The sequence below is a fragment of the Haliotis rufescens genome, unplaced genomic scaffold (genome assembly GCF_023055435.1).
Source record: "Haliotis rufescens isolate VD_foot unplaced genomic scaffold, xgHalRufe1.0.p SCAF_13, whole genome shotgun sequence".
NCBI classification, from domain to species: domain Eukaryota; kingdom Metazoa; phylum Mollusca; class Gastropoda; order Lepetellida; family Haliotidae; genus Haliotis; species Haliotis rufescens.
The window spans coordinates 9162511-9186886 of record NW_025963813.1 but is presented as its reverse complement, the minus strand read 5'-3'; the positions used below and the strand labels follow the sequence as shown (position 1 = coordinate 9186886).

Genomic DNA, 24376 nt, shown 5'->3' with positions numbered 1-24376 from the left:
TATCTCCCATCTGTTTCAGGAATGTTCTATATCTCCTGTCTCTCAGGAAGCGTTCTATATCTCCCATCTGTTTCAGGAATGTTCTATATCTCCCGTCTGTTTCAGGAAGCGTTCCTGCACCTGCTGCACCCAATGGCCAATCTGCAGTTGGGCCAGTGGCAGCAGGGCAGAGTCATCAAGTCTCTGCTGTTTCAAGGGGAGAGTAAGCTGGCCCTGCGTTACATCAGTCTGCGCAGCGTCGCAGTCATGTCGCAGGAGGAGGTGAAGCTGAAACTGACGGTGCTGCTGGCTAATGGGTAATACATGTGTGCACAAATGACATTAGAAATTGACACTCCATTAGGTTTTTCCAATTGATTCATAATCTGGGCTGCGTTCCACTATGTGATCTAATCATCTTAGAGTTACGATTGTCGTAAGTCTGTGTTAAAATATTGGAGTTACGATCATCTTAGCGCTAAGATCACTTTGCGACATTGATTGAATGTTATTTTAAATTTATGACCCTAAGATTTTTTTATGTAATTGGTAATGACAGAAAAATTCATAAAGAAATGAAGATTTTCTAGAATGTGCTTATGCCTCCAGTAATGTCACTGATTCATACTTTACTGTGGGTGCAGCCAAGTCGTCTAAGGTGCTGCAGTTTGGTATGTGGAGTTTGTAAACAAACACATCGTAGCATTAGCTGTCTTTAAAATAAATGTAAATTAGCCTTTGGTCTTTTTGTGTTGGGGAGTCTGGGTTTGATTAGGTCCCAGCAATATCCTCGTCGTATGAGGTGACCCACTAGCCTAGGTGGTCCAGCGCGGTGATGCGGTTGCGTGTGTGTCATCCTTCCCGGTATGCAGACTTCCAATGACTCCTGGTTACTATTGGTCTTCAGCAACTGATGGTTGTTGTAAGAGGCGAGTATCGGAATCAGATGGTCAGGTCATTGTATCTCAATTGCGTAGATTGATGCTTGTGATATCAATCACTGGATTGTCTAGTCCAGACTCAATTATTTACAGCCCGCCATCATATAGCTTGCATATTGCTGAGTGTGGCATTAAACTAAGAAAGAAAGAAAGATTGTTTCATTCCAATGTTGTAGAGAGTAGATACTGCTTTATGAGTATATTTTTGTGAAGAGCATGTGCACGGTACCAGACACTGTGAATGATGTTCCAGGTTGATAACAGAAGCATTTGAATACCAGCGGGCATGCAGGGATAAAAGCAACATGGCGGATCTGCTGAATCATCTGTTTCTGGGCTGCCATCAAAGTGAGTCATGAGCAGACAAGTCACCAGATGGACAGACAATTGACAATCACCAGATGGACAGACAATTGACAATCACCAGATTAACAGACAATTGACAATCACCAGATGGACAGACAATTGACAATCACCAGATTAACAGACAATTGACAATCACCAGATGGACAGACAATTGACAATCACCAGATTAACAGACAATTGACAATCACCAGATGGACAGACAATTGACAATCACCAGATTAACAGACAATTGACAATCACCAGATGGACAGACAATTGACAATCACCAGATTAACAGACAATTGACAATCACCAGATGGACAGACAATTGACAATCACCAGATTAGCAGACAATTGACAATCACCAGATTGACAGACACTTGACATCACAGGATTAACAGACAATTGACAATCACCAGATTAACAGACAATTGACAATCATCAGATTAGCAGACAGTTGACAATCACCAGATTAACAGACAATTGACAATCACCAGATTAACAGACAATTGACAATCACCAGATTAACAGACAATTGACAATCATCAGATTAGCAGACAATTGACAATCACCAGATTAACAGACAATTGACAATCACCAGATGGACAGACAATTGACAATCACCAGATTAACAGACAATTGACAATCACCAGATGGACAGACAATTGACAATCACCGGATTAGCAGACACTTGACAATCACCAGATTAACAGACAATTGACAATCACCAGATGGACAGACAATTGACAATCACCAGATTAACAGACAATTGACAATCACCAGATGGACAGACAATTGACAATCACCAGATTAACAGACAATTGACAATCACCAGATGGACAGACAATTGACAATCACCAGATTAACAGACAATTGACAATCACCAGATGGACAGACAATTGACAATCACCAGATTAACAGACAATTGACAATCACCAGATGGACAGACAATTGACAATCACCAGATTAACAGACAATTGACAATCACCAGATGGACCGACAATTGACAATCACCAGATTAGCAGACAATTGACAATCACCAGATTGACAGACACTTGACATCACAGGATTAACAGACAATTGACAATCACCAGATTAACAGACAATTGACAATCATCAGATTAGCAGACAGTTGACAATCACCAGATTAACAGACAATTGACAATCACCAGATTAACAGACAATTGACAATCACCAGATGGACAGACAATTGACAATCACCAGATTAACAGACAATTGTCAATTCTCAGATTAACAGACAATTGACAAATCTCCAGATTAACAGACAGTTGTCAATTCTCAGATTAACAGACAATTGACAATCACCAGATTAACAGACAGTTGTCAATTCTCAGATTAACAGACAATTGACAAATCTCCAGATTAACAGACAATTGACAATCACCAGATTGACAGACAATTGACAATCACCAGATTAACAGACAATTGACAATCACCAGATTAACAGACAATTGACAATCACCAGATTAACAGACAATTGACAATCACCAGATGGACAGACAATTGACAATCACCAGATTGACAGACAATTGACAATCACCAGATTAGCAGACAATTGACAATCACCAGATTGACAGACACTTGACATCACAGGATTAACAGACAATTGACAATCACCAGATTAACAGACAATTGACAATCATCAGATTAGCAGACAGTTGACAATCACCAGATTAACAGACAATTGACAATCACCAGATTAGCAGACAATTGACAATCACCAGATTAACAGACAATTGACAGTCACCAGATTAACAGACAGTTGACAATCACCAGATTAGCAGACAGTTGACAATCACCAGATTAACAGACAGTTGACAATCACCAGATTAGCAGACAGTTGACAATCACCAGATTAACAGACAATTGACAATCACCGGGTTAGCAGACAATTGACAATCATCAGATTAACAGACAATTGACAGTCACCAGATTAACAGACAACTGACAATCACCAGATTAACAGACAATTGACAATCTACAGATTAACAGACAGTTGACAATCAGCAGATTAACAAACGTGTTTGTCGCCTGAGACCTCTAAACTGATTAGGTGGTCGGATTCAGTGACTTGGTTGCATGTCATTGTTCCCCGACAGCATGGATCATTGCTGCTCATATCAATCTCTGGTTTGTCTGGATGTGTCAGACTGCTGACAAATAGCTGGACTTTTACTAAGTGTGATGTTAAATAAACAAATAACATCATGATTACAATTATCAGTGGAGAGTTCCTACAAACCTATCAAAAAGGTTATGCTGAAAATATCAATCACTGGTTTGTCAGGACCAGTCGTGCTGCCACCATATTGCTGGAATATTACTGTCATCCCGCTGAAGTAATTACCCCACAACAAAATGCTCCAGTTCCAATCAGCTTACACATCATTTTTAACATTTGCTGAGCCCAAAACTAACGTCATAACACCATGAAATATAAAAACATTCACAATAACTATACCACTGAACCTCATCTCGCACAAAACCACGATTCATATGTACTTGTGGAATGTTAACTTTAAAGAGGGGAGATAATTCAGTAATCACTAAAAAGTGCAGACCACTAGAAAATCGCAAGCGAAGAGACAAGAGTGAAGGGTGTCACATGGCAGCTAGGTGGCTACGCACGTGCTGCATGAGGTAATTGAGATCTCTGTGGTAGATTTCGCTATAGCAGCAGTTGTGGGAGACAACAGCCTCGGTATAACAGTGGTAACGTATTACTTATAGAATATTCCGAATAGGAAAATTCTACAATTATTAGCAGTTATCTAAACAGATCCTCCTCTCTGCTTCAGCGCACACGATAGACCAGCTGCTGCAGCTGCCCCTGAGTGATGTAGAGGAGCGCCACCTACAGACCTACCTGTTGGAGAGCTCAGAGCCACACTCCGCAGAGCTCCTTGTGATGCACTACCTGCAGCGGGCGCGGTACATCGAGGCCATCCGGCTCAACGAGAAGATCAAACACCGGGTGATGGTGAGCTGGTTTAACTGAGGTGTCACTGTTGATTCAACTATTGATCATTACCGTGCCTTGCAATTGTGTAAATTGTGAAATTATTGTGAAAAATGCTTGTGTCCTTAGTATATTGTCATGTGAGGTACACTGCATGTGGAGGAAACAATGACATAGGTAACAAAGTTCACAAGCAATGTTATTGAACACTAGATAGAAACAGTGCTTCTCACCCATTTCCACATCAAGTGTGGTCCGTGTGTTTACGCAAATTAATCAAGCATCTATGACAGTCGTCAACTGTGTATATCGACGACGGATTTCTTGGTAACCTTGGCAAATACACACAGTAGTAAACTATGGTTATAACAAACTCAAAGTGATCACTAATTTTAATTTGTTATAGCCGTAGTTTGTTATAAGCGTATATACAGCATATATACAAGATATGGACAGGACCAAAAAACAGTTTGTTATGAGGGTGTTTGTTATAAATGTTGTTTACTGTAATCTTGTTATACAAACAAAACACTGCCCACCCACCCAGGCATTGAAGGAGGAGTCTTTATTTCCCCATTACAGACGGAGACCAGTGCTCGGGCCAGGGAGAGGGCTGCGGCAAGGAACTCGATCGTGGATGGATTTTTCCGCGCATTGCCTGCACCACAGAAGAAGCTAGTCGGCGATCATCCAAGCATTCCCAGAAAGACTGTCGGGAAGAGGATCGATGGTAAAAAGCTGGATTAGGACTCATTTCTTTCCCACTGCGTTTTGATTTTTTCAGATGTTTTTTCTCTCTTAGAACAGGGGGCACGGGTGGTCCAGTTGTCTAAGGCGCCGTGATTCGTTGTGCAGAGTTGCGTCCCCTGGACACGTGTGTGTGTTTGAATCCCGGTTCACCCTGATTATGTTTCTATGTTTGTCAGCACCATACCCGTGCTGGTGGGTTTCACCGAAGTGGTAAACGTCTGAGACCTGCATCACTTCGGGCTTTCCTCCCACATTAAGCTGACATGCCGTGATATAACTGGAATAATGTTAAAAGCAGCGTTAAACCCAACTCGCTCGCTCTCTCACTCACTCACTCACTCACTCACTCACTCACTCACTCACTCACTCACTCACTCACTCACTCACTCACTCACTCACTCACTCACTCACTCACTCTCTCTTAGAACATAATCTGTTATTCATAAAATGATTTCGCTGTTTCACAACTGTTATTGAGCTTTTACTTAAAAATGGTGTTCAGTGGAAGTATCTTTGCTCCTCAGTGAGACGACCAAAGCCCCTCTCTACCGTTGTGACGCAGTCAGAGAGGTCAAAGGTTGTTTCCCACTCCAGCCTCATTCTGGCAATGATGGAGAAAGTAGAGGAAGTGAAGCATCACCAGGAGTCCCCGAGAAGGTGAGATAACTCTGTAATCACATGAAGTGCAGACCTCTAGTAACAGGTGACCTGTGAAGATCTGGACCCCGTTCCACAAAGCGATTGTAGCGCTAAGACGATCGTACTTTAACTCCTGTACTTAAACATAGACTTACGGCAGTCTTAGCACTAAGATCGCTTTGTGGAACAGGACCCTGGGTAGAGAATATGTCTTCAGCAACCAATGCTTGCCTTAAGTCTATGCTTGTCGTATTAGGCGACGAACGGGATCGGGTGGTCAGGCTTGCTGATTTGGTCCAATTGCGTGGATTGATGCTCAGTAATGAGTATGTCACTGGATTGTCTGGTCCAGACTCGCTTATTTTGCAGACTGCTTTCATATAGATGGAATATTGCTGAGTACGGCGTTAAACAACAAACTAAACAAACAAACTATTGGCAGGTTGTGGCAATGCAGCTAAGCAGTATGATGACGACTTCATTTTTAATCAACACTTACACTTTCACTGCTATAATATTTTATTAAGTTCTGAATGATAAAAACTAGAAGTGATGTTGTGAATTCATTGTCAACATGGACTGGGTTTGTCCCACTTGCACATACACGGTCGACACCTGGTGTCCCAATAGTGCCGAGATGTAGACAGCTCCGTGTTCTATTTGTTCCAGGGAGGAGGAGAAGCAGAGTGACCTCGGACCCTTTTTGTGTACACCAATCACTCCACGGAAAAAACTGAGATTAAGGTATGTCAAAGTCAACTTGCACCATGGAAGTTAGGCTAAAAAAGTCACTTGAAGCCTGTTTTCAAGTCATGTTTTTAACTCTTGGGGGAAGAAACTTGGGGAGTTTTAGGTTCCTAGTACCCCATGCTTGTCGCAAAAGATGACAACACAAGACTGATGGTAAGGGCAAAGCGGTCAACTTTATCATCGACTTACGAGAGTAGTAGCTTTACGCTTTGTGAAACTGGCCGAGGTTGTGTGATTGGCTGATGATGTTTCATCGTACTCTGATGTAACATTATTTCTCATGATTTCAGTCTCTGGTTTGACTTGGTCAGTGCACCATGATTTGCAGACCATCTCGATATAGCTGCAATATGGCTGACCGGGTCTTTGAACAACATTGTTGCAGCGTTGACTTGTCATGTTGTAGATTTGGATTCTGGAGTGATGTGTGAAGTCACTTGAAGCCTGTTTTCAAGTCATGTTTTTAACTCATCCTGTACATATTGCACATTACTCTTTCTGCCAAAGTCCTTACGGAAAATGAATGAAAAGGGCTTTCATGATATCATTCCGTGACACTGTAAGTCTAAAATGAGACATGAAACATATTGTCTATGCATATCTGCACACCATATGGATACAGGAGAACAAACTTCAGCGTGAACGAGGCTGTGGTGTGATTGGAACTGGTGTAGCAACAGACAAGTCAACACTTACGTGCTGAGGAAATTACCAAAGGGGGCACTTGTTAAAACTATATACACGTCAAGTATGTTGTCAGATTGATTGGTAGAGAAGTACCGTGTATCGCTGTGTATAAAGCGACCTCACGTAGAAGCCGACCCCACCTGTACATGCCTTCAAAATCGACCCAAAATCCTATACTCCATGTATTAAGTGACCTGGAATGAAGCACATCACAAGTGCGCACACAAACTTGGTAGAAATGTCCATGTAACTAAACCTTTTTGATAATAGATACGAAGCAATTACATTCCCTTCCTACACTGCTGTGTTTTCTGTAGAAGTGTCTGTAATCTAAACAAGAAAATATGAACTGGTTAGTAGGGGTGTTGATTAAGATTCCTTACTGATTGGCCTTGAAGTTGATTTGGGGGTGCTTATATGGACAGGATGCTTACTGGAGAGGGTGCTTATTGGAGATACCCATGAAGACCCGGGGTAGAATAGGTCTTCAGCAACCCATGCTTGCCGTAAGAGGCGACTATGCTTGTCGTAAGAGGCAACTATCAAGATTAGGTGGTCAGGCTCACTGACATTGCTGAGAATGGCGTTACAAAACAAACAAGCAACAAGCTTATTGGATAGGGACATGTGTTGTGTGTTGTTGAAATGTTGTTTTATGTGTTGTGTGTTGTTGAACGTTGTTATGAGTTGTTGTATATGTTTCTGTTGTTGCCAGTGAGGTCCAGGATGTGGTGTACCCGACCCGAGTGTGCAACTCTGCCTCGGACAGACACAGCTTGTCAGCGTACCAAGTCACCCGGGACCCCGCGGTGCTCAACTCTCCCCTGTCAGTCAACAAATCTCTGCAGGAGACACTCCGCAGGTAGGACAGTTTGGCAGGCAGCTAGTTGGTCTGTAGTCGAACAATTCCATCAAGAATTGAGGCACTGATGAAACTTGGGGGAAGAAACTTGGGGATTCGGGGGAATTTTAGGTTCCTAGTACTCCATGCTTGTCGCAAAAGATGACAACACAAGACTGATGGTTAGTGCAAAGCGATCAACTTTATCCTCGACTTACGAGAGTAGTAGCTCTACGCTTTGTGGAACTGTCCGTGTTTGTGTGATTTGCTGATGATGTGTGATTGGCTGATGATGTTTCATCGTACCCTGATGTAACATTGTTTCTCATGATTTCAGTCTCTGGTTTGACTTGGTCAGTGCACCATGATTTACAGACCATCTCGATATAGCTGCAATATGGCTGAACAACATTGTTGCAGCGTTGACTTGTCATGTCATAGATTAGGATTCTGGAGTGATGTGTGAGGGCTCACTCACTCACTCACTCACTCACTCACTCACTCACTCACTCACTCACTCACTCACTTGGAAATCAGGTCTTAAGGGCCATTTGATCCCATTTTTCATTGTGTATTGATTGAACAGAATGGCTGTTGTACTTTTTCAGTAGGAAGAAGTCCCGGTATTCTACTGCAGGAACGATGTCGCTCCTCCAGACACCGAAGGTCCGCAGGAAGTCCCCGTCTCGTGTTTCCATGCCCTCTTCACTGCGCACGCCACAGTCTATACTCAAAGTGCGACGTCTCATTACAAAGTCACCCAGTCCAGCTTCCAGTACCCTCGGTAGGATGATTAGTGGCTTTAGTGGCAGCCAGCAATGAATTGTGTGACCCCTGACTAATGCATTGTGTGACCCCCAACTAATGCATTGTGTGACCCCTGACTAATGCATTGTTTGACCCCCAACTAATGCATTGTGTGACCCCTGTCTCATGCATTGTGTGACCCCTGACTAATGCATTGTGTGACCTCTGGCTAATGCATTGTGTGACCCCTGTCTAATGCATTGTGTGACCCCTGACTAATGCATTGTGTGATCCCCATCTAATGCATTGTGTGACCCCTGTCTCATGCATTGTGTGACCCCCTTCTATTGCATTGTGTGACCCCTGACTAATGCATTGTGTGACCCCTGTCTAATGCATTGTGTGACCTCTGGCTAATGCATTGTGTGACCTCTGGCTAATACATTGTGTGACCCCCAACTAATGCATTGTGTGACCCATGTCTCGTGCATTGTGTGACCCCCGAATAATGCATTTTGTGACCCTGACTAATGAATTGTGTGACCCCTGACTAATGAATTGTGTGCCCCCTGACTAATGCATTGTGTGACCCCTGCCTTGTCCGGACTACTACAAGCAGCCACACACGTGCTTGCACGTCGCTATAATAGTGCAACAATCTTGAACGGGACGTTAAACCCCATTTCACCTCACATGATAGTGTCGGAAGTTTTTTTATGCTTTCAATACTATGTATTCACTATTTTACAACTCGTTTGTATTTCAGTACATTTGGTCAAGAGTAGGCATTTGTTGTCTCTTTACAGATCTTTCTGACAAGACTCCCACCGGGGCACATCGCCCTAAGAGGCTTGGGTTTGCAGAGAAGCTGTCTATGGCAGGTGTTGCCGCCAAACTAAAACAGCCAGCTTCCGTACCCTCCACACCAAAACAGTTGTCCTTTGCTGATGTACCCAGCACGTCTGGACGGCGCTCAACATCAGGGTCGGTGCCATCAACACCCAAACATCTCCGCTTTGTGGAGCCGACAATGATTGAAGATAATCGGACGCCGGTCAAGAAGAAGCCTGCATCCCCCACATCACCGCCCAGCCCTCGGTCCGTCAAGAATAGGAGTCCCACGCCAGAAAGGTGGGGTTGCTTGTTTACAAATGAAAACTTAAGGCAAAGTCCTTCTAAGATGCTGTGATTTGCTTTGCAGAGTTGCTTCCCTTAGCTGTGGCAGAATCCTATGAGTTATCAACCTTCTAATGCAAGTTATGTCTGAATCCATAACAGATTAAACAGTAAAGCCAGGGCATATATTTTCTAAGGTGGAATTGTGTTTGCTTGGTCAAGTGTGACTAGATTTTAGTGTGGAAGAATTTGTCCTCCAATTTTGGGGAGTGAGCCTTGAGAAGATTTTGAAAAGTCCTTGAAATATGTGGGTGAAATTTTCCATGATTCCTGTCTACATATATGCCTTGTCCCCCATAACAGCCTGTCTCCCAAGATGGCTGAACGCATGGACAGTTTGATACGCCCCCCCATTCGAACTGACCGACAGCGTGGAGCAGATGACATTGCTGACCCTGCAGATCAAGATGTCGATGATGACATCACGTTCAACTTTAACCCAGCTGATTCAGGTACAGGCATATCTATTGCAATTTTACCCCCAAAATCTGACATTTACAAACGTCTTTTGTGTCTTTCTGAAAGCTCAAAGATGCCTTGTCCCAAAATGACATTTGTTTCAAGAAGATTTTGTGAGTAATAGAACAGTTGCCCCATCTCTTCTATCTTCAGTAAGGTTTTAACAGAGGTATAAATCTTAAGTCCAGCTCACTCACTCAACCGTCAACCAAGCCAGTTATTCACTCACTTGTGTTTTCAGATGAGATGGAGATCGATGATGACGCCCCCACTCCTCCCGACTTGTCGCCATTTCTTCCCAAGTCTGCCAATGACTTCCAAGGAACTGAACCCAATGTCCAGGCTTGGCCAGGTTTGGTCAGAAAAGCGGAGGTGGTGCAGGAGGAGCATGAAGAGGAACCTGCTGATGAAGAGGATGTTGTGGACCTTACAATTGATGACATGGAGGCTGTGCCTCAGGTTGTCATGGAAACAAGGACTGTTGTAGCCGAGCCATTTGTTGTGCGGGAGACCCGGGCGGACAGTACTGAGGATGTGGGTGTGGTGGAGGACGAGCGGGATCATGTGGAGGGGGAGATGGAGGAGGAGGAGCAGGATGGGGAGACCAATGTCACTTCCACTCAAGCTGATGATGGGGAGGACTTTTCCCCAGACACATCAGGGGAGGTAGAAATTAGGGCCTCCCCTGCACGGTCCACTCGGTCTTCCCCGGCCAGGTCATTGAGGGAATCCCCGGCCAGGTCATTGAGGGAATCCCCGGCCAGGTCATTGAGGGAATCCCCGGCCAGGTCATCGAGGGAATCCCCAGCCAGGTCATTGAGGGAATCCCCAGCCAGGTCATTGAGGGAATCCCCTGCTAGATCAACGAGATCTTCACCCACTAGATCATTAAGGGCATCTCCTGCAAGGTCTTTGAGAGAGTCCCCTGCAAGATCTTTAAGGGAATCTCCAGCAAGATCCTTAAGGGAATCCCCAGAAAGAACCCGAGAGTCCGCAGCTAGGGCATCAACATCTCGAGCCTCAAGAGAGTCTCCAGAACCTTCCTCACCAGGAGTACCATCGGAGCAAACAGAGGAAGCGAGATCTAGATCTCCCAGAAAGGATTCTCCAAGGAGACGGGAGCAGTCTTGGCTGAAGATGGAGTCTCCCGTCAAAGTGTTTGATGAGTTGTTTGCAGAATCCCCTGGCAAGTCAACACGGAGTGCAACTAAGAAGATAGTGGATGGAGTGAGTGAGGTTTCCACCTCCTCAAGCAGGAGAACCTCGAGAGATACGGCTCAGCTCTCGCCAACGAGGCGATCAAAGAAAGCAGAGACTGCACTTGAGAGTTCTCCAGAGAGGCCCAAGTCTGCCTCACCGAGTCGTCAGACATCTCGACAAAAAGCCAAACCATCCCCCTCTGCCAGGAAGTCAAGGAAAGAGGATGAGGCTTCTCCAGAAAGGTCCAGGGTAGATGATGATGTTGCTGATGCTAGAGCTGTTTCAGCTTCTCCCAGTAGGAGGGCCTCCAAGGCTGCTGCAAGGGCTTCCCCTGGAAGAAGAAAATCTAAGAAAGAGGACCTCCAAGCTGTTTCTCCAGAAAGAGCAAGTTCCACTTCTCCTGCAAGACGAACCTCGATTCGAGCCTCTCCGTCAAGAAGAAAGTCTGTGAAAGAGAAGGTGGAGGCCTCATCTCCACCGAGGGAAGGATCGGCATCTCCGAGTCGCAGATCACCGAGATCAGGAGCTCAGAGGTCCCCAGCCAGAGGAAGGAGAGGAGTACAGGCAGAGGAAGTGGCAGAAGCATCACCTGAACGAGGCCCGGAGCTTCCTGCTGCATCACCAGGGCGACGGTCATCCCGGAAACAGTCCAGCGGTCCCAAATCTCCAGGCAGAAAAACAAAGGAGACAAATATCGAAGAGGAAGTGCAGGCATCACAGAAAACACCTGAGAAGATTGAGGAAGAACCTGTGGTCAAGTCTCCAGCCAGGCCAACTCGGACTCGAGGGGCATCTGTAGAGAAGACTGAGGAAGCACCGGTGGTCAAGTCTCCAGCGCGGACAACACGGACTCGAGGGGCATCTGTGGAGAAGACTGAGGAAGCACCGGTGGTCAAGTCTCCAGCGCGGACAACACGGACTCGAGGGGCGTCAGTGGAGAAGACTGAGGAAGAACCAGTGGTCAAGTCTCCAGCACGGACCACACGGACTCGAGGGGCGTCTGTTGAGAAGACTGAGGAAGAACCAGTGGTCAAGTCACCAGCGCGGACAAGGACTCGAGGGGCGTCTGTGGAGAAGACAGTGAAGGCATCACCAGGTCGAGGTCGACCGAGGAAACAGATGACACAGCTGAAGGAGGTCGAGGAAACAACGGAGAAGGCAATGCAGCCATTGTTTATCAACACTGACTGTAAGTTATTTTGATGATGATTTTTAGGTATAATTTGACTACAAAATGAGATATTTGTAAATTTCATGGTTTAACTTTGAAGGAATTAAGATAAATTTTGGATTGGTGTTTAGGCTTGACAATGTGCTTAAAGAAGATATTGAAGATATAATCAATATTTTGGAAATAAAGGTCTGTTAAGAATTTGTCGCCTGTGTTTAAGTTCAGTATGGATATACTTGTAAAAAAATATGGCAGCTGTGATATCCTGTTTCATGTAATTATAATTTTTATTTCAACATTTTAATAATACTCATTGTGTCATTCAAGCTAGTCTGTCCTTTGACCAAGACTCAGTAACGGCAACAAAACTTGTATCTCTAGTGTCCGACTCTGATGTTGGACCGGTGTCTCCGATCAGACGCTCACCTCGGCTGATGATGAAGACTCTGTCCAAACAGCTGACGGACAGCGAGGGGGAGGGAGAGTCGGAGACGGAGGTACTGCACTTTGACACCGAGTCTGCAAAGAGAAGGCAGACAAGGCGTACATCTGCTCAGAAACAGAAGGTGAAATAACCAGGATTATTTTGTTCCAGTTCGGGTTTCTTCACTTTGTCCCTGTCAGAAATCTGGGGCAGAATAGATCCATGTACAGTTTGGGGTATTGCCCCTGTCAGAAATCTAGGGCAGAGTAGATCCAAGTACAGTTTGGGGTATTGTCCCTGTCAGAAATCTAGGGCAGAATAGATGCATGTGCTGTTTGGGGTATTGCCCATGTCCGAAATCTGGGGCAGAGTAGATCCATGTGCTGTTTAGGGTATTGCTCCTGTCAGGAATATGTGGCAGAGTAGATCCAAGTACAGTTTGGGGTATTGCCCCTGTCAGAAATCTGGGGCATAGTAGATCCAAGTACAGTTTGGGGTATTGCCCCTGTCAGAAATCTGGGGCAGAGTAGATCCAAGTACAGTTTGGGGTATTGCCCCTGTCAGAAATCTGGGGCAGAGTAGATCCAAGTACAGTTTGGGGTATTGCCCCTGTCAGAAATCTGGGGCAGAGTAGATCCAAGTACAGTTTGGGGTATTGCCCCTGTCAGAAATCTGGGGCAGAGTAGATCCAAGTACAGTTTGGGGTATTGCCCCTGTCAGAAATCTGGGGCAGAGTAGATCCAAGTACAGTTTGGGGTATTGCCCCTGTCAGAAATCTGGGGCAGAGTAGATCCAAGTGCAGTTTGGTGTATTGCCCCTGTCAGAAATCTGGGGCAGAGTAGATCCAAGTGCAGTTTGGGGTATTGCCCAGTCAGAAATCTGGGGCAGAGTAGGTCCAAGTGCAGTTTGGGGTATTGCCCCTGTCAGAAATCTGGGGCAGAGTAGATCCAAGTACAGTTTGGGGTATTGCCCCTGTCAGATATCTGGGGCAGAGTAGATCCAAGTACAGTTTAGGGTATTGCCCCTGTCAGATATCTGGGGCAGAGTAGATCCAAGTACAGTTTGGGGTATTGCCCCTGTCAGAAATCTGGGGCAGAGTAGATCCATGTGCTGTTTGGGGTTTTGCCCATGTCAGAAATCTAGGGCAGAATAGATCCAAGTGCAGTTTGGTGTATTGCCCCTGTCAGAAATCTGGGGCAGAGCAGATCCATGTACAGTTTGGGGTATTGTCCCTGTCAGATATCTGGGGCAGAGCAGATCCATGTACAGTTTAGGGTATTGCCCCTGTCAGAAATCTGGGGCAGAGTAGATCCAAGTGCAGTTTGGAGTTTTGTCCCTGAAGTTTACCTCGGCACTCCTCTGTCCACATGATCCAACAGGGCAGTGTGGGACACGATTTGAGAACATGGCAAGAAGCCAATGATGCAATCAACTTTTTAGCTCACCTGACTGATGGTGAGCTGAGGTGGTGTTATTATCGTTTTGTTCCATTTTTGATATCTCCTCAGAACTACGCCTTTGGAGCTATGGTGTTTCAAAACAGTGCTCATAGAATTCATATTTGACTTGAAATTTGTTGAAAATGTCATTTTTGACCATTTCTGCATGTATCATGATGAGCGTTGATGTGCAGCAAGTATGTAGTATGACCCTTGGTCATTTCTATTCATTTTAAATGTGATGAAGCTATTCACATCTGTATCCTAATAGTGGATGTGAGCAATCAATATATCCTCCATGAAGGTACGGGTAGAATTGGTCTGCAGCATGCCATGCTTGTGGTAAGAGGCAACTAATGGAATCAGGTGGTCAAACTTGCTGACTTGGTTGATGTATGTAATGATGCTCATGATGTTAATCACAGGATTGTCACATAGCTGAAATATTGGTGAGTGTGGCGTTAAACCACAAACATGAGGCGATTATGATTGACAGGTTATCCCAAATTTATGAAATTTACCACAAGCATGACAACAATAAGAATGTGAGCAACTGGTTGTGAACGTGAGACCATGTGTGTCAGTGTTATGACGTGTTTTTGTCCCCCGCCGCGCGAAAGCGCGAAGCAGGGGATATAGTATTCACGACTGTCCGTACGTACGTCTGTACGTCCCACCTGTTTGTTGCCGCGATATCTCAAGAACTAAACACTGGATTGTCTTCATATTTGGAACTATGGTGTATATACAGACTCCGCAGACACCAGTCGCTTTTGGTGACCTTGACCCCATTTTCAAGGTCACAGCAGGCAAATCTGCTTTTGGAGTTTGAAAAGGGTGTTGCCGCGATATCTCAAGAACTAATCGCAGGATTGTCTTCATATTTGGATCTATGGTGTATATACAGACACCGCAGACACCAGTCGGTTTTGGTGACCTTGACCCCATTTTCAAGGTCACAGCAGGCAAATCTGCTTTTGGAGTTGGAAAACAGTGTTGCCGCGATATCTCAAGAACTAATCGCTGGATTGTCTTCATATTTGGTACTATGGTGTATATACAGGTGGGGGACATTTCGTCACTTTGTGACAAATACTTGTTGTGATTGCAGGAAGAAAGCGCTGTGTTCAAGACTCCACCCCGCCCATCCCGGGCCACTGCACCCCTCACACCCCCGGAGTCCGGCAAAGACTCCCCCGACAAGACCGAGTTGGAGGAGGTGTGTATCTAGAGAAATGTCACAGTTCACTGATGTATGGAAGCATCACAAGTTAAACTATCCCCGAAACTCTTGCCCCCGTTTCAGTTCATGTTTCAATTCTGTATCGATTTTTACGGTAATACAGTAAACTACGTTTATGATGAACATGCTTATAACAAACTGACAGATATACCGAGCTGTTCTTTTGGTCCCAGCCATTTGACATATATTTGATCATATAAAGTTGATGGATATAATGAACACGCTCGTAACGTATATTACAAACCCACCTTGTGGTCCCACGTGTGCTCTGTCAATGATATGTTTTAGAGTAAAACGAACTATTATTCCCTGAGCTGAGCTACTTGCGTGTCTCCAATCTGCCTGTCAAAGCGCAGCTGTTCAAAGCGTCAATTAACAATTGAAGGCAATGGATTTACTCTTAAGTACTGACACCTTGTCCTCAAATTACACCCTCAATTAACAATGGTAACAGTGATTGAAGTGGATATATTCTGTACATGTACAGTGCACATTTTGTTAATTATTGTGTGACATAATGTCACATGACTTGATAAAACATGTCTGACTGTCGAAATACCTACAAAGAATGACGGATATAACGAACTATGATTAGGGGTCCCTTTGAGGTCGTTATGACCGTAGTTTACTGTAGCTTTAAGGTTTGCTATAACCTGGCCTGATGACTTCTTTGGCTGGGTGTTACGTGACCATGAAACAAACTGTGAAATCTGATTGTATATCATAAGAAGAAGTCTCCATTGATTGCGAACGGAACACAACAACGTCTTGTAAGCTGCACCTCATGCAACATGGACAAACTCACAGAGCGCCAGTTACATGGAGTGATACTTGTTGTGTTGTGACTTCAGTATCGTGATATGTATCGGCGGGTTGGGTGGGTTTACTTTGTCACCCCTAGAAGTGGCGGACATGTGACACGTTGTCATGTAGCGAGTCTCAGTTGCTGAAGAAATACCTGTTTCATCAAGTTGTGATGTGTCCTGTTGTTGTCAATAATAATATCAAGTTAGACTTATGAGGTTCCCCAAAATTTAGGAAAATGATTTTGTTACAGTTACTGTTTTCTGACATTTATCTGTGTATTTAAAGACAAAGTCACGACGCAAATCTCCAGCTAGGAAGTCTGTGGCCTCAGCTCGACACTCTACCAGGATAAGATCAAAAGAGGTTACCATGGAAACACAAGAGTCAGTTGCCTCAAAATCAGGTAAAGTTGATAAAATTTGTTGGAAATATGTTTATATAGAAATGCTGACTAAAGTCTGTCAGTGATGAATTTGCCCAATGACATGCGAGGCTGAATATTGTACCTTAAACATTTCCCTGAATTGTATTAGATGTCGTATCAGGTGGTTGAAATGTTGGTTGTGTATTTTCGTAATAAAACAATGTAGATAGTTGCTCCAAGTGGTGTGTCACACATACTCACTCACTCATCTTCCACAGAAGTTGCTGCTTCTGCTGCCAACACCTCGTCTTCCAGCTTCCTGTTCTCTGAGCCGATGTCGCTGGAGCCAGAACTACAAGGTGGGTACCTTGCCTTTCTCAGACAGCCTCGCTAAGGTTGGAACATGTCTTTACACTGACGGACTTACTGCCATCTGTTAGTCAACATGATAGAGTTGTCAGAAAATCTGAAGAGATGCAGAATCAGCCATGTTTTCAGCCATTTTTGACAGACTGTTTGTTCTTATGCTGTGTGCAGAGTTGAGTGCTTGAACTGTAGCCTCTTTGTTTTACTTCAGCGAGACTCAGAGAACCGGGAACGCCCATCAAGGCTTTCGTCTTCTCCCCGCCAATACAGAGGAAGAGGTCCGCACCTGTCATCAAGGAGGATCCTCCGACACCAGTTACCTCCCTTCTTCCCCCTCCCACAGGGATGGACGACGGAGCAGGACCTTCACAGAAACCAAAGACTAGGAAAGCAGTCAAGAAGGAGACGTAAGTACTTTGAACATTGCAAGAGACATGCTGGGGGATTTTGTGCTTTCTGCTCAACATCCATTTTTCTTGTGGGCTTGCACTATTACACTGGCATTCGTCAGAACGCGTACAAGCTGACGAACATGCACAGACACACACAGCTGATGAGGTTGCCACCTGCCATTATGAAATCAGTGTTAATATGTGATTTTCAATGTTAATAACATTGCTATTTAACTTTCAGGTTTAATAATATTTAACCATTCAAATGCAACTGGAGTGATTTTGTTGGTTATTTTTAGCTTAATGCCCCTCTCATACAAATAGCCGTTGCAGCCTCCTAGAAACATCAAACTATCATGTTTGTTTAAGGCTGCACTTAGCAATATGATGACGGCCTCTAAATAATCAAGCCTGGACCAGACAATTCAGTGATCGATATCGTGAAAGGCATCAGGGTAGAATGACACGCTTTCAAGCAAGTCCGAGGTATCTGGTGTAACAAAAGTGTATCAATTATTTCAGAAGCAAGAAGAAGAAGGTTGCAGAGCCTCCCCACAGTTCCCCGAGCGACAGCCCCATAAACTTTGTGAGCCCCGCCCCCCAACGCCGAGTGACGAGAGCCATGCAGGACAGGGAAGCTGCACCATCTGGGACGACATCATCTGCAGCAGTGACAACAGCATTCAAGCGCAAGACACGGAAGAAGGTGTCAAGATTAAATTGAGTGCTGTGAACATTTCCGATGCAGACTTCCGGTTACCCGAACAGTGTCATTCACGTGGATCTGAAGAGTTTTGGCCAAGTTTTTAAGAACCTGTCAAGGAGATTCCATGTTTGTGACATGGCGCTTTGTTGGAGATATTGTATTGTGTATCGTCCACCATGATGCTTGCAGGATGTAGTGGTCATTGCGGGATACAACATCAAAATATTGTCAAATTTTATTACTTGTATGATGGCATTTACATCTCTTGATATCATGGCGAAAGAGTTCCTGGTTTTCCATTAATGTGAATTGAACGGGCGGAATGTACCTGATTATGAATAACGCTGGATTGATCAACTACAACGTCAACTCTCAGGGTTGATCTCAGGGGTCGAGGGTGGGCACTGACAGACCAGTACTTTCTCTGGAGCCAGGCAATTTTTGGACACAAAACAACACAACACATGTTTGTTCAAGATATACAGTCAACAGATGTTTTTGTTGCCCCGAAATCACATTCTCCCCCTCCCTCCCTCCCTCCCCCCAAAGATGATGAAAAGGTCTGTCAATTATTGTGTACTGCGGTGGGGTGGTCGGGTAATACCCAGTTTCATTCAACACATCATGGCAAGATTTCTGTGTTCGCGTTATCTGAAGATTGTAGCCATGTGGTTAGGGTAGGACTCCAACAGGATGTAAAGACAAGGGAAACAAGTTCGGTACGGTAGTGGAATTAGCTGGTTACAATTAGGTGAGACTTTGGAGATTTGGCCAGTTTGTGTGATGAAGTGTCTGATGGCTGTGTTCTGGTGTTGGAGACTGTGTGGATGGTAAAAGTGCTTTTTGTGTCCAGTGATGTTTTTTGAAGAATTGCTTGTTTGAAGTCCTCATCATTAGATGATTGTTTTCACGTGTAATAATCTTGGGAGGAAGTGATATGGATGATGATGATGTTGGAGATTTAAGAGTGCTGACAGCCGCCCTGATTTCCCACTTGGCCAGATATGATGCACTCGCATCATAATTATAGAATCATAGAATGTTGCGTCTTGTGTTGGTTCTTGCGCCAATCAGATGTTGTCTCTTTCAATCACTTTTTGTGTCCTCGCAGCCTCAATTTTGAAGTTCGATCTTAGCTGATGAAAACCTCCACAGAATACAACTGTACCTCGTTTTAACACGTTTTTGCATGTACATGCCATGGTGCTCAGAAAAGACTGGATGTTTAAAATATAAACTATATAATAGAGCACATTTTGGCATTCGGAAATCCCCCATTGTGTTTGTGTTTGGGTCACGCAAGAGATACAGAAATAGTTTATGCTTTTCTGAATACTTTGCTCACACATATCAAGAAGTTTGAAGCCTTATCACTGATTGGCTGGTCAGAAAGTTCACCTGACATGGTCTCCAGGACTTCCATGCCGAGTGGTATCATATCGGAGTAAAGACGTGGTTTTAATGAACCCGAGATATGGAGGATACAGAATGGAGAACATCGTTCTGGTTATAAGCTTGCAGAAATTGGAAGTTATTTATTTGAAATATACTTAGTGGTCAAGTTACATAATAATTAACACAGATGACAGTTAGTTATTTCAACCTATTACTAAAATCTGGGATATTTTGTCAGCTCTTTGTGATTAAATATGTTTAATAACATGGTTACGTTTCATACACAATTAATAATTTTTCACTCATTTCGTATATAATGTTAAATTGCCAAGAGATTTTTGCAGAAAAAGATAACACTGGCACACGTTCAGCCCATCCGATATGTACTGAATTATGACTCAACTCCCTTATACAAAGTGATGGGTGGCAGCTCCATCACTCTGCGAACTGTTCTCGCTGATGATAATGTCAATATATTTTGTACAATTGTATTGTGGAACATTGGTAACCAAGGAAATATAATTACTATTGAATCATTAGGACAAGAAGGTTGGATGCTTAAATGATGTTGAAATTAATTAAATTAAATTCAAGTACAGATTGATTATCCAGCATTTACAGAATTAGTTTCTGAAATAGGTGGATTAAGAACCTGCTCCGTGGGGAAAAATAGAGAGAATCATTTCTGTTTATATTTATTTTATACAAGAATAAAGTTCAAGTAGAATATTCCTTTAGTTCTCACTGTTTTTGTTTCTATATTAATAAGGTACATCTGTAACAACGATGTATTAAAATGCACAAGATAAAATTGAAAAACAAGATGTATCAAATGGGTTTTTGTTGTACTGAAGATAATGTATTTTCTTTATGTTGTGATGTGCAATACCATATTCTAAAATCTATCAACATTTGAATTATTTAACAATGTGGATTATATTTTTGATCTGCTAATTCCTTTTTACATTATGACTTAAAAGAAATTTAGCTTGATAAAATAAACTGAAAAAGCAAAATAATCAAAGAAAATGAAAAAAGTTTCCATTAGGACACAAGCTACCTAAGGTTAGGATGTGTTGGTATGGTTGCTGACTTGAAGAAAATGAGTGAGTTATGATTTGCTTTGCTGAAGGCTAATATGTGTTATATAAGTTAAGATGTGAATTACTCCGAGGTTAAGGTGCGAGTTACTCAGCGGGTGGATGAACGTGACAATGTAAGCCTGTGTTGTAGGATTTGTACATTTGATAACATTTTGTAATATGTTGCTTTCGAGAATGTATTGTATGCTCAGCGTTCAGTGAACCATGTGCTGTAAGTCACTGACATATTTGTAAATTGTAAAAGTGTTCTTCTCTGATATATGTATTAAATGTGTATGGAATAAAAGCAAGATTTTCCTAAGTACTGATTTTTCTTGTTCTTGCAGACACTAACAATGAAACTGAAAATGTACTGAAAATATGGAAATTAATTTGGCCCTTGCAAATGTAAGAGATATATGGTACATCAGATTCAAGAAATCTTCGTTAAAAAAACCCTGCCACAATATGTTATACCAGAGACCATATACCGGTATATGGTCTCTGGTTATGGGGCGGTCAGGTAGCCTAAGGTTGAAGCGTTCGTTCACCACACCGAAGATCCGGGTTCAATTCCTGACATGGGTACAATGTGTGAAGCCCATTTCTAGTGTCCACTGCCGTGATATTGCTGGAATATTGCTAAAATCAGCGTAAAATCATACTCACTCACTCACTTACTCTCTAGTTATATAATGCTTGCCGTAAAAGGGGACTGCTTGTCGTAAAAGGCAACTAACAGGATTGGGTGGTCAGGCTCGCTGACTTGGTTGATGCACGGTCACCGATCCCAATTGCGTGGATCGATGCTCATGATATCAATCACTGGATTGTCTGGTCCAGACTTGATTATTTACAGGCCGCAGTCATATAGCTGGAATATTGCTGAGTGCGGCATTAAACAACAGACCAACAACTCTAGTTATACCTCAAAACCTCCCTGGGTCTGTTGGGTACATCTTCCGGAGGCAAGGGCGTTAACTAACTATAAAAGTCCAGTTTCCACCCTTGCAGAACTAGGCTGGAATTCTGGAGGTACATTTTGGCAGGACTAACGAGTCTATGCATAGTCCAATCAAATTCGTGTAACAAACTAGACATCCGGTCAGTAAACAACATGAATTTCAACATGCTGATTTCAGTCGACTGCAGGATTTGCAAAACATGTACTGCCAACTGGGCGTCGAAGGATATTTTCCAAATCTTTTCATGTTTTTAATCAAGGTGCTCAAGTGATCTGATGCACGTCGCAGGGTAAGACCGTTTTATTACAAAATAGATCGTGAGTATCAGATTGCCTTGACTGGGCGCCGCCATTTTGTTTGAAGCAAATGCAAGTGATATGAGCTGTTGAAAACAAGTGTGGCAGACTTGTTCCTTCATTGAGTTTTGTTATAGCAGTTTCTCGCACCAAAATAAGAGCGTCACGAGGATGATCTTTGGCCATTTTCTACCGGACTTTTGTCTACCTCACTTGCCAAGTGCAGATTGGATACCTATCTGAAAACACCAAATTCCTGCCAGCTCCCAACACTATTCCGGATTAATTTAATTAATTATGGGGCCTGTTACTAATTACTGCTGTAACGTATTTCAACCATTGTATTGCCCTTTTTGTTATAAACCTAAAAGTGTGTTTCAATATAATTTACTGATTGTTCATTCATCTTGTGTGGTCATTTAGTGATCTCACAATTTAGTTTTGTGCCTCGAGAAATTCTGCAGAAACAATTTTTATTTGACCCAACCCAATCCTGCTCATTTTTTACTTGGATGCAAATTTTAATAACATCTCCGACAATGTTCGAGAAATCTTAATACTCCAAATTAATACATAGGCAAACATATTCATTATGATTCATGACCATCTTGTGTCATTGTAGGTTACGGAAAGGGGCGAATGGTGACGAAATAACTGGATTGTCTGGTCCAGACTTGATTATTTACAGACTGCTGTCATAGAGCTGGAGTATTGAGCAATGCGGCGTTAAACAACAAACAAACAATACTTGTCAAGCTTAATTTCCTCTATTCCTTCATGTCTAGTTAGACTGGTATGTGTGCACCAATCTAGCATGGCCAGTGAGACTGCATTCAATGCTCCTTTGGTAAGTGAAGCCTAGAATAGCATCAATCTCTTACTCAAGTTGGATTTTTTTAAAGGCCATGTAATCTCACTCCACTGTATGCTTTTGTTTGAAGAGAGAACCTTTCCATAGACGACCCAAGTGTTTGACTTCCTGACTGCATCGTTGGTTAATACCAGTCGTCTTTACTTGGTAAAGCGCTGCAAGAAGCTATGCAGAGTTGCGCCCCTTGGGCACGCCAGAAACCTCTGGTAGAAGGTTCAAATCCCGGTTCGCCCCAATTATGTTGATATTTGTCAGCACAATACCCGTGCGTGGGTTTCACCAAAGTGGTTAAGGTCTGAGACCTGCATCACGTGGGGCTTTCCTCCCACATCAAGCTGACACACTGATATAAATGGAATACTGTTAAAAGCGGTGTTAAACACAACTAACTCACTCACGCACTCATGGGTTCCTAATTTGTTATATAAAGCCAACTGCCAGTGTTCTCGGAGAGTTACATTTACCTAGTCCTACACCATGACTGGAATTTATATTTTTTTAGTAGTTTCTTTTTACTAAAAGCTTCGGCAAGTCTTGATCAAACTTACCAAGTCTAGTTTGCTCGATTCCACACAGCAGAAGAGGAAAGGTTCTTACAAAAAAAAATTCTTTAAAGACTTGTTTTCATTGACCAGGTGTTAGTCAACATTTACCCGTCAAAGCAGGATATAGTACACGCAATACAGCATAAGGGAGGTAACTCTGTATGAATTAGCTCCTGTCGGGAGTTTGTTTATAACGTGCATGTTAACCCAGGCACTTCTGACCGACTTGTGCTTTGGAATTATCACATCTGCAATGTCCTGCGTAAGTTCATGTAACGAAATCGTATTTCCCGACATCTTGTGAATAGACAGACCAAAAGAAGCCGTGTTTTTATAATTTTATTCCCCTTTGAAGCTGCACACACCTCGTTATAACGCGAGTCTACAAAAGACTTGGCACAACTTCGTCATAACGCGAGTGTACAGAAGACTGTATAGAGGAACCCCTAGTTACGCTACGGGGAATTTATATGCGCAATCGGGATCAGAACATAAACACACCCAGCCATTAAAGTTCGGGATTGAGCTACGAAGTGAAACATTTCCAGACTCATTAGGGGACGATCACATGTTGCAAAGCCTGATTGATATGTTGAATTTTTTTACGCCGCTTTTAGCAATATTCCAGCAATATCACGGCGGGTAGACCAGAAATGGGCTTCACACATTGTACCCAAGTGGGGAATCGAACCTGGTTCTTCGGCGTAACACGCCAACGCTTTAACCACAAGGCTACCCCACCGACCACGAGACAAGGGAAAATACCTCCCCACTTTTGTTCTGTCTCTTTATCTAAGAAACCCTAACTCCCTCCCT

At 43.3% G+C, this 24376-nt stretch overlaps 1 protein-coding gene across 2 annotated transcripts in view; it reads left to right on the top strand.

Moving 5' to 3' along the window:
* LOC124115167 (protein ELYS-like) overlaps positions 1–21205 on the top strand; it is a 52164-nt gene extending 30959 nt beyond the window's left edge. For both annotated transcript variants that reach the window (XM_048394154.1, XM_048394153.1), the window contains exons 24-40: positions 106–296; positions 1174–1268; positions 4085–4266; positions 4828–4975; positions 5520–5652; positions 6304–6378; positions 7787–7933; positions 8521–8696; positions 9466–9790; positions 10139–10287; positions 10536–12683; positions 13047–13231; positions 15640–15747; positions 16864–16981; positions 17221–17301; positions 17520–17715; positions 18223–21205. In XM_048394154.1, the coding sequence (XP_048250111.1) occupies positions 106–296; positions 1174–1268; positions 4085–4266; positions 4828–4975; positions 5520–5652; positions 6304–6378; positions 7787–7933; positions 8521–8696; positions 9466–9790; positions 10139–10287; positions 10536–12683; positions 13047–13231; positions 15640–15747; positions 16864–16981; positions 17221–17301; positions 17520–17715; positions 18223–18424 (4659 nt within the window). In that variant the 3' untranslated portion in view covers positions 18425–21205. The remainder of the gene's footprint in view (positions 1–105; positions 297–1173; positions 1269–4084; positions 4267–4827; positions 4976–5519; positions 5653–6303; positions 6379–7786; positions 7934–8520; positions 8697–9465; positions 9791–10138; positions 10288–10535; positions 12684–13046; positions 13232–15639; positions 15748–16863; positions 16982–17220; positions 17302–17519; positions 17716–18222) is intronic.
* The last annotated feature ends 3171 nt before the right edge of the window (positions 21206–24376 follow it).